The 10,567-nt window shown below is 39.7% G+C and overlaps 1 protein-coding gene across 3 annotated transcripts in view; it reads right to left on the bottom strand.

Annotated features, from left to right (window-relative positions):
* Positions 1-10,567, bottom strand: part of ncam2 (neural cell adhesion molecule 2) — a 424,645-nt gene that overhangs the window by 39,842 nt on the left and 374,236 nt on the right. For all 3 annotated transcript variants that reach the window (XM_005747333.1, XM_005747331.1, XM_005747332.1), the window contains exons 13-15: positions 9,580-9,699; positions 8,353-8,474; positions 4,187-4,361 (exon numbers count right to left, since the gene is read on the bottom strand). In XM_005747333.1, coding sequence (XP_005747390.1) covers positions 4,187-4,361; positions 8,353-8,474; positions 9,580-9,699 — 417 coding nt within the window. The remainder of the gene's footprint in view (positions 1-4,186; positions 4,362-8,352; positions 8,475-9,579; positions 9,700-10,567) is intronic.

Raw genomic sequence — 10,567 nt, 5'->3', positions numbered from 1 at the left:
TGGTTGAATTGGGGTTTAGTCCTCGTGTCTTGATACAGCCCTGACTTTGTTCTGCCTTGCTGCTTAATTAAAAAACTAGTTTAAGGTGTCCATGCATACTACCCTTTAGGGCTAAGCCCCGGGTGTATCAAATGTCTGCCTCCGCCTCGGCTTCCACATATGGCTTTGCAAAAACTGCATAAAAAGCACTTGCACCAACAAAAACATAATATTCCAGAAACACGCTTTGCCGATGTGATCAGCTGTTTGTAACACTTCCTACGTCCAGCAGCTCGAACTATTGCATGTCCTCCATGTCCTGCCCGAAACCAGAAGTGACGTCATTTTGCAGAAATGTAGTTTTTTTACCATCAGGGCCTTATGAGCCTATACTGGTGTTTTTAAAAGTTATGTTTGACTTTATGACTTTGTGTCGTTTCTGGGATGCTTAGAACTCATGTTGCACTACTGGAAATAGTTTATTTTGATGCATATGCTGTTTTATTGCAAATTTGCATTATAATATTTATTTTAGTTTTTCCTGCAGTATATAAAAATTGGTGTATTTCAAAAATAAAACTGTGAAGACACTTAAAATTAATTTCATGTGGTGGGAAACTATTTTGTGCAACTTTTTTGTATTTACAGTTTTGAGGGATACCCCTCTTAAATTTCTCTAACTAGAAATATATGTTAAAAAAACAAAACCGATTTTAAATTTTTTTGTAGTTTATTGCGCTTTTTTGCAATGTATGTAATTACTATGCACTTAGTGCAGACATTATTAAAATTTGGGCTATAATGGTTGTATTGATGTATAGCAACTTGAAATGCTCCAAAAAATGGCTCCACAACATGTAAAAATATAATATAAGCTCTGGCGGACTTGGTTCTATGGTAGGTCTTAAAGGGTTAAGTTGCATATGTTAAAAACATACTACAGCTAGCAAAATAGTTGGTCAAAATTGCAGCTGTTACTTCGAGTGAGCATTTTGCTGTGTTCAGTTTAAGACAGCACTACTCTCACTAAATTCACATGTTATACAAGTACTCTACATAGTGTACTTGCATAGTGTGTATCATACAATAATAGTATCACAATTAAGAAACAGTCACAGTCATAGAAGCTAGCTCAATTTGCTAGTCAACACTAGCAGTAAATCATAACAATTTTCCAATCAAAAGATAATTATTTATTTCTAAAGATAAACCTAGAACAAACAAAAAGAAAAAAGCCAAATCTAAATGAATACTACACAGAAGATGCTGCAGTAGCTGTAACCATCTTTGTCTTTAGAATTTTCTAGCTTTTTTTGCCCTCCCCGAACAAAAAAACAAGAAGGCTCAAGTCAAACTATCAGGAGAGAAACAAGCACATACACTGTTATGCAGCAGAACAGCGCAGTCTCAACATAAGAATACCCAAGACCAAGAGCTGAAGAAGTTATCTGTGTCTGTATATTGGCTTATGTAACCGTGTGCATGTCGCTCTTTCAAATGAGAAGCGAGCTCGACTAGAGACGTTCCATCTGCGCTCCATTCTCAATGAATTTCAGCAGAATTGCAAAGCAGCACCACAGGAGGACCATAAGATAAACAGCGAGAAAAAACAAGAAGAAAAGAATGATATTTTAGAGAAGAAAAGTACAGCCTGAGGGTATTTTCACTCGTGCTCTGCTGGGTTTCTTTGAAGCGAACCGTGGTGTGATTGTAATACTTGTGCTGTTTATTAGAGCAGACGAGAATGAAGCCCTAGCAAGGATGCCGACAGTCAGAGTACCTGAACAGGAGAACGGTGATACATTTACAAGAACCTTGAGGTGAAAGCATAAATAAGAACAGTCAAAAAATATAATTCTGATAAAAACAAAAGGCAACAATATTAGCATCTTGACATGTTTGGCCAAATGCCAAAAGGGCAAATACAATAATACAAGGCACATTCTTTACGGTGACAAATCTTAAAGCAGAAAATACTTGGCATTTTTTGCATGATGAGTGGCTAAAATCTACAGTTAGATCGCTGACTATTCTCCAGATGTTATTTTTTGATATGCCATCATTACAAGAAATTTTGTTTTGGCCATTTGCTTTATAACCACCGCTCAGTTTATAATGTTGGGAAATATTTACATCCCTTACATTTTAGGTTCTTTTTTTGGCCAGTAATTGGAACAACATTAAATATGTTAAATTTTCCCTTAGTTCCCGCTTGCATTTTATCCAGGGACATTTGAATAGAATGTCCAAACACATGAGACTGACATGTTCTGGACTTCTTTCCAATGATTTCTAAGCAGAATTATTGTTGTTCATTTTCTGAGATTAGATCCTAAAAAAGAAAAGTTAGATTTGACTACTGTAATTCATTATTATCAGGTGGCTCTGAAAGCTCCCAGAACAGCTTTCAGTTGATCCAAATGTTGAAGTGAGACTACTGACAGAGACTAGAAAGACAGATCATATGTTTTTCATCTCGGCTTCTAGAGTTTCTAAAAGTATAATGGGAGGCTTCAACTTTCAGGCCTCTCTCCTGTGGAACCAGCTCCCATTATGGATTTGGGAGACAGACATCTCTACTCTAAGATTAGGCTTAAAACTTTCCTTTTTTAATAAAGCTTATAGTTAGCGTTGGATCATATGATCCTGAACCTCTCCTTAGTTATGCTGCATTAAGCCTAGGCTGCTTTGAGCTTCCCATGCTGCACTGAACACTTCTTCACTCACTTCTTCTCACTCTCCATTGGTTTATACACCATTAATCATTTTAATCATTAGTAATTATGAAACTCTGGCTTTTTCCTATATTGTCTATGTGTCTTTTGTGCTGCCTTTCTAATATTCTAGTGTCTTTACCCTAGAATATAAAGCCCCTTGAGGCAACTCTGCTCCTAATTGGTGCTTTCTAAACAAACCTAAGTTGAAACGAATTTAACAACAGGTGCTTTCCACATCCAAGTTTCATCCACTTTTACTGCTCCATCATATTACCATGTTTTTAGCAGCATGGCTCAAGTTTCACAGGCAGAAAACAACTCTCTTTTCCCCATCATTCAGCGTATGTAGCACTAGCCTCAGGTAGGCAGACAGAAGCAGATGGGTTACTCCAAGGCAAAGCATCGTGAAAACAAAGTCAAAGACATCTTTTTCTTATTTTCATCTATAAAGACTCAAAAGGAATACTATAAGCAAACTACTTCATTATTATTTCAACAGCATTTGTATAGAAAAGATACTGTCCAATGCTGTCCCAGCGATCACTGTGAACACGTGAACTGCTGACTGTGTCGCTAAATGGGCCACATTTATAGTCTTTCTGTTTTTGGGACACCGACATCCACCTGTCCCTTTCACCTCATGCAACTGTGTGCTTCTTGTCTCTCAGCTTGAAAACCTGTGGTCTCGACTAAGCACTGGTGTGCACAAGCCCTGAAGCAGTTTTAAAGGGGACTGCACTAATGCACTGAAGTCAAGGCTGCTGCTCAAGCTTCCTGTAAAAAAACAAAACACTCTTCCCTTAATCGTTTGAAAACGTGATCCTGATAATGGAAATCGCTATCCGAGTACAATATATTTTGGGAGCATGATCCTGTTAGAGATTACTAGTTTGAATAGTTCATCCTTTACAGCTTCTTTCACTTTGTGGAGTATTGCTCTAACACTTAATATCTGTTCTCCAAACTCTCCAGTTAGTTGTTTTGTTTGCTCACTTTTTCTTATGCCTTCAAAAAACTGGCCAAATGTAGACAATCGGCTGTCAAACTAAGGACGTTTTGGCTTTTCACAGAGGAAAAATTCTCAGCTTTTCAACGCGCCTTTAAAAAACTTCGGAGTAAAGTGTTTCTCTGTGGGATTTAAACCCCATTCGACAATCATACAGAGAGAAATCTGTTGCCGGAGAGGCCAGGGCACTATTTCTGAGATGACAGCAGCATCATTTGTCCAGAAAGCAAAGCGGCAACAAGGCCTGCTGCGTTTTCAGGCTCGCTTTATCTTGACTGGAACATCTTGCTCTCCTGCTTTTGTTATCGTCAGCGCTCCTTCTAGTGGCACGACTGACCCACCACTTAACACAACAAGTTCAAAAGTGTTCTTTGGGGACTTTCAAAAGGCATTTAAGAGCAACTCAAAAAGGCATCTATGAGAAAGTGGAAATGTTAAAAAAGGGCAAATTACAAGCTGAAGTTTTCCTCTATCATGCTTTTACCTGTAATGTCAGGTTTCTGTGGCATGAAGAACTGATAGAAGGTGGGCTCCGACAGGCCTTTCACGTTGCGCGCTGTGATTTCCACTTCATATCTCGTGTTCCACTGGAGCGGGTGCAGCAAGGCATGGTCCTTCGCACCTGGAACGAGCTTGGTCATCCACTGTTCCTCTTTATCCTGGCGGAGGGAGGGGTAAGAGAGGGATAGAAAGATAAAGAGTATCAAAAGACACCCTTATTACCTGGTTTTAATCAAAGCTCTATGTTTCACTTTGAATCAAAGGCGATCAGCGAAAGTGTTGTTGTATTTGATAAACAGCAATTTACCCTTTGTGTTTTTAATCTGGGAGTTTTGAGAGTTACTACAATCAGGCTCGGTTGTGAAACGCCCCCACAGATGTGTTTGAATAGGTATAAAGAAACAGTAATCCTGAGCCTGTCATCGGTATCACACAGTTCTCTTTGTGGCCTCAGCCTTTTGTCTCTACTCCTTCCTGAGCCTTCATAAAGAAACCAACTGCAAACAAAGCACTGGAAACTGAAGAGTCAGTCTGAGAGCGTGGCGCTGAAAGCATGCTAACTGTACTGTGTGCTTATTAGTCTCACCTCCTTGGCAATTTTTTCCTCCCTGAGTTTGAGAACCATTAAAAACGGGATTTTACAAAAGTCAAGGTGCAGGACTTAAAAATATGTAACATTTCATCTGAATTGTAAAATCCTGACTAACGAGTCTGTGCAAAAACTGAGTGTAGCAATCCCAGCAGATCAGCTGATCTCCATGCCAACTCACATCAACCAATGGATCGGGTCCCTTCTACTGTAGGGCTTGCCATTTAAGCTACTTTGCAACTAAATCTACAAGCTGCTTTGCAACCCACTTCTATCCCTGTACTTTTCTGCTTTCGCAACTCCATCTATTTCGATAAGATTCCCAAACCACTGGCAGAATTGATAAATAGACTAGCTCTTATATAGTGCTTTTGTACTCTACTTAAACACTCAAAAGCTTTTATACAACATGCCTCATTCACAAATTAACACTCATTCACACAGTTACTTTTTGTAATACCTAAGTGCCTTCTATCTAACTTTCACACACATTCACTCGACCATGAACGCATTGGAGGGTTCAGTATTTTCTGCAAGGCATGCAGACTGGAGGCTGGAGCAAGCAAAGCGCAAACCACTAACTTTCAAACTAGGAGAACCTGTTCTATGGCCACCTCATAAACTGAGAGAGCAGATCCTGAACATGACAGAGCCTCCACCGTGTTCTACAGATCGGTATAGATACGCACTCTAGTACCTCTCCCCTGATCTACTCTGTACATTTTGACAACGACATTCCTAAAATTTCAAGTTTGGATTTATCAAAACACAACAACAAACAAAGTCTGGCTCCAATCAAAATATCAGCAAAGATCTCTTTTATGTTGACTCAAAAACACACATTTTCAGGGTGAATCTTCATGAGGGTCAGCAATGTCATGTCTTATGTCAGTGAGGTAGCAGAATAGAGTCAATACCTCCAATTATAAATGCCCGCAGATAAAAATAAGAATCTTCTGCCTAAAGCGATCCCTACTGAAATGCTGTCTGCTTTCAGGCTCTCTGTTCCATCCACAGTGAAGCAGTTTGTGTGTTCCTGACGCCAGACAGGGGCATTAGATTAGTGGGGTGTGAAGCATCTTCACTGGCATCCTTTTCGGCCTCCAAAAGCCTCATTGAGACTTCCTGACCCTCTTTTCAGCAGCATGGTTTTATTATTTTAAATCTCTGCCGCTTTCTCAATGAGACAGAGAAATGCCTGCTTGGACACATTAGCACTGGGGAGATAGGAGATTTGGACCAGCCTAAATCCACTTAGTCCTGTGGAGAGTTTTTGTGCGAGTGCCATCTATTCTGCTTCCTGGCCTCAACTCAGTCGCTCCTCTTATCTTGTGAGTTTAAGCTGCTTTTTGCATTTTAACACACACATACACACACACGCACACGCACACACAATATCAACTACTTGCTCACGTGTGTACCCCCATTTAGAACAAGTGAGTGAAACAGGGGCTGAAAAAAAAATACTCAAGAAGCATCATCTAGTAAACTCAGTCACAACATGTCAAACTAGAGAGTCACACACACTCCAGTGGAGGGAAAAGGCATTCCCAGTATCGTGTGCCGTCTAATGACTGTCAAAAAAAAAAGACATACTTGGAACTATTAGAAAACACTGACTTCTGCTGAATTTGTTGCTCTCATTTTTCTTGATTTTGAAAATAGTTTCTAAAATCTGCCAACTGTGATGGGTTTATTGTTAAAAAAGCCTCAGTGACAACAAAAATACATTGATTGAACAAGTGAAATCTACTTAAAAAGTGTAGCAGCAGAAAACAGTGTTACCAATCACTACAGGTTCTCTATGCCAAATCAGATTAAAGTTACTGGACTCTGAAGCATAAAAAGGCCCCCAACTCAAAGGATGAACTAGTGTCTACACATAACAGACAACGTAGTAAAAAGAAAATAACTAAGTTGTCAGTTTGTTACTAGCAGCCTGCCACAAAAACACATTATTTGTTCCCATTTCTTTAGATGAATCTATGAAAATGCCAAAGACTACACAGTGTGAGACAGGCATGAAATAGTATTTTGCAACAACAAAGTGATCCCAACGAGCTATTAGCTGAAAACTTGTCATATCTCAACACGGTGTTGTTAAAAAAAAGATGAACAGTATCTGAAAATCATGTCGAAAATCAACAGCCAGGAATGATTTTACATTTACATTTACATCGGAGAAACCAAACAGCCACTTCATAAATACATGGCACAACATAGGAGGGCCACCTGGACAGGACAAGACTCAGCTGTACGTAGGCATCTAAAGGACAAAGGTCATTCTTTCGAGGATACCAATGTTCACATTTTGGACGGAGAAGACAGATGGTTTCAAAGAGGAGTAAAAGAAGCCATGTTCACTGTGAACGACCATCTTTGAACAGAGGGGTGGTCTACAGCACCAACTGTTTGCCATCTATAATCCAGTTTTGAAAAACTTAAAGAAGTCCAGTCGCTTTTCTTTTCAATCTTAGAACATTCATAACATTCATAGAAAAACAAACAGTGGAATCCTATCAGTCATGGATTGACCTCCCCAGAGCCCAGACCTCAAGATTACTGAAGCAGTGTGGGATCATGTTGACAGAGAACAGAACAAAAGGCAGAAACATCCAAAGAAGAGCTTTGAATGTCCTTCAAGAAGCCTGGAGAACTATTCCTGAAGACTACTTAAAGACATGACAAGAAAGCTGCCTAAGAGAGTTCAGACTGTGCTGAAGAGTAAAGGTGGTCACACCAAATATTCACTTCCAAACTCATTAGAATTGTACAAATGCTGTTTTTGCCTTATATACTGTATTTCCATATATATTTGCACATTTCAGTACATCCTTTCACTCTTTTCCCCCATTTTCCTAGCAAAATGAGGTGGCTCAAGAGTTTTTGCACTACTGTAATTCACTAAGCGGGCATAAAATGGTACTTTCTTTGTATTTCAGTTTTCACTGTGTCCTTTCAGGTTTCTCTCCAAAAAGCAACAAGCATGTGTAATTTGCTACCTGGAAAGGTAGCAATTGGGAGGTAAACTGCTGACCTAAGGATGGAAAAATGGACGAGTGACAAATGAGTAGTGCCGTTGATTTAATGTGACCATTTCACAACGAGGACAAAAAGGCAGTGAAATGACTCACTAAAACTTTCAAATGCATTGACATGACATGAAAAACACCCTTAAAAGCAGCCTACTACAATTTAAACTTTGTGCTTCCAGCTGATTAATGATACAGAAATACAAATGGAGGCCAGTAAATGAAGGTTTAAAATTGCAGCAGCATTTCAGTCATCCTTTCTCAAAAAAAAGGTTAAGAAAGATTTTTCCTTTTTTTTTTTTTACAAAACAAGGAAGTACAAAATGTGAACCTTCTACCTGTGTTAAATGTGCCTGCGTTTATTTACCTTGCGCATTAAATGTGGATGGGAGTGACCGGAGCAGGGATACATTAATGAAGGTATTAATGTATCAAACTGGACTTGCCACTTATATAGGCTCGATATAGTGGGGCTGTCATGAGAAACTTGAAGGCAGCAGCTGTGTTTAACTGTAATAAATCACTCACAGTCTTGTACTTGACTATATACTCCACAATGGGCATCCCTCCGTCGTCCTGCTTGACCAGCCCCAGCCTGTAGGCCCTGCCCATGTCCCTCTGCCCATGGACTGCTGGCGGACTCGGCTCTCCTGAGGAAGACATGAGGCAGAGGCTGAGATGTAAAACAATGTCTTTGTGTGAGTATGTGTGTGTTGGAATGTGCATTCCCAAGGAGGGGGGCAGGTGGCAACGTGACATATGAGATAAGGATGCAGTACAAGGAGAAAGAAGGTTTAAAGCTGAATTAAATTCATATTACAAGGTAACTCCCATTGCCTGGCTATAATTAATGTTGACTCCAGGTTTTTATTATTCACTGTATTTTGCTAATTGGGTCTTCTTTCTAACATTCATTCTCGGAAGCTGCACTGCTGTATATTATTAAGGATGGAAACACTTTTCCTGTGGCCTTGCCTGGATTTACTGCAATCCCGCCGTGCCAGATTGCTAGAATAAATAAAATGCTTACCGTAACCCCCTGCAGTGCATAATTTTTAATGCAGCAGTTTTACATCAAGACACAAATTTGACAGGATCTATTTCCAAGCCCAAATAATCTGAATTCATATCAGAGAAACAGGAGCAGGAAGCCGTCTCTGATAGAAACATGGCAAGGCTGCAGAGGATTGCAAATAGGCTTCATTTCACTAAGGTGCTGGTGCCTTGAATAGATTCCTGAAGAATGTTTGCATTCCAGTCACGTGGCTTTATTATGATCTATAGTTTCCACAGATGTTTTATTTCATCTGTATTTTCTAATCCTAACAGCTGATATATGCCAGTAGCTAACAATTAACCCAGTATAACTGCTATCAAACTATTATATATTAATAATATATTATTTCATTCCATACGTTGTGGTCAGAAATGTACATATACTCCTCATGGGCATGAATGTCATGGTATATTTGGACTTTTAATGACCTCTTTGAAGTGTTCTTTTTCCAGGGTAGAGTGATTGTACAGCATACATCTTTAATAACTTACTAACTGGGTGTGCTTTACACGTTTGTTTTTTGGGGGAATTTTCTTGCAAGTTGTACTTCAACAAGATGCTTTTTGTAGCCATCAACAAGTCTCTGGTGTAATTCTTGCTGGAAATTTGACCACTCATGCCCATGACCAGTGGATGTAAACTTTTGACCACATATGCATACGTCACTGATTCAGATTTGAATAAGTAAGCGGACTTACGGATGGGTAAGGTCTGGAAGGTTTCCGTGTGGCTGAAGTCGCCCTGGCCCTTTCCGTTGACAGCTGCCACTCGAACCTCGTATGTTGTGTTGGGCTCCAGTCCTGTCAGCACAACTGTGGCTGCAGAGACACAGGAACAGACATCGTGTCACCTGGAAGCAAGTGGTGACCATCCATCATGCAGATAGCAAAGCAAGTCATTAAGAAAGGGAGCTGGTTATTTTTCAGAGGGTTTCCAGTGTCATTGGAAGACAAGGAAAAAAGGGGAAATGGCAGCCTGCTGCCTGCTGTTTAGACCTCTCCAACTAGTATCCACCTGTAGGCTCCTGTGCCTATATGACTTCCCCAATTTATTTGCAGGAAGTGTAGATCCCAAACTTTAATAGCTATATTCTGCTGCTAATAAATTATTCAAAATCTCACTTGTCTGACTGAAATATGTTCAATGCTTTATTGACCTGTTAAAACTAACTAGTTTAGACAGTTATGCCTACAATTACAGGTTGGCAAAGCAGGCTTTTATAATAGAGATAGTTGGTATGATGGGAATAATGGTGCACACTTTTAAAAATTGTGGACTTTTAAAGGAAGGTATTACACACTCTTGAGCACATGAATCCCAAACACTTCTAGAGACTTCCTGTAGAGAAGGTAACTGATGATAACTCCCTCCCCACTACCAAGAACTACCTGGCATTCATCTTTTGTTATTGTTGTTGTTTTCACTGACACTATTAATAGGAACTCTGAACTAATGTAATTGCCAGCCAGTGGTTGGTAGTGAAACATGGGCTCTTGCTGTTGTCCCGTATTTTCTCATAATCCTATTTCAACCTCTTCATTTTCGCTCCAGATTGCTTCGCTGTAGCGGATACCGAGTAGCAAGCTGAAGGGAATTTTGTGCAAGGATTTTTATATTTCCCCCTGATGAGCTACAATCACACTGTATTTCCAACATATCATGTAGGCGCAATACAGTTTGGACTTC

The sequence above is a fragment of the Pundamilia nyererei genome, unplaced genomic scaffold (genome assembly GCF_000239375.1).
Source record: "Pundamilia nyererei isolate P.nyererei 1_Seehausen unplaced genomic scaffold, PunNye1.0 scaffold00194, whole genome shotgun sequence".
NCBI classification, from domain to species: domain Eukaryota; kingdom Metazoa; phylum Chordata; class Actinopteri; order Cichliformes; family Cichlidae; genus Pundamilia; species Pundamilia nyererei.
The sequence above is the reverse complement of the archived record's forward strand: the minus strand, read 5'-3'. Positions and strand labels throughout refer to the sequence as shown.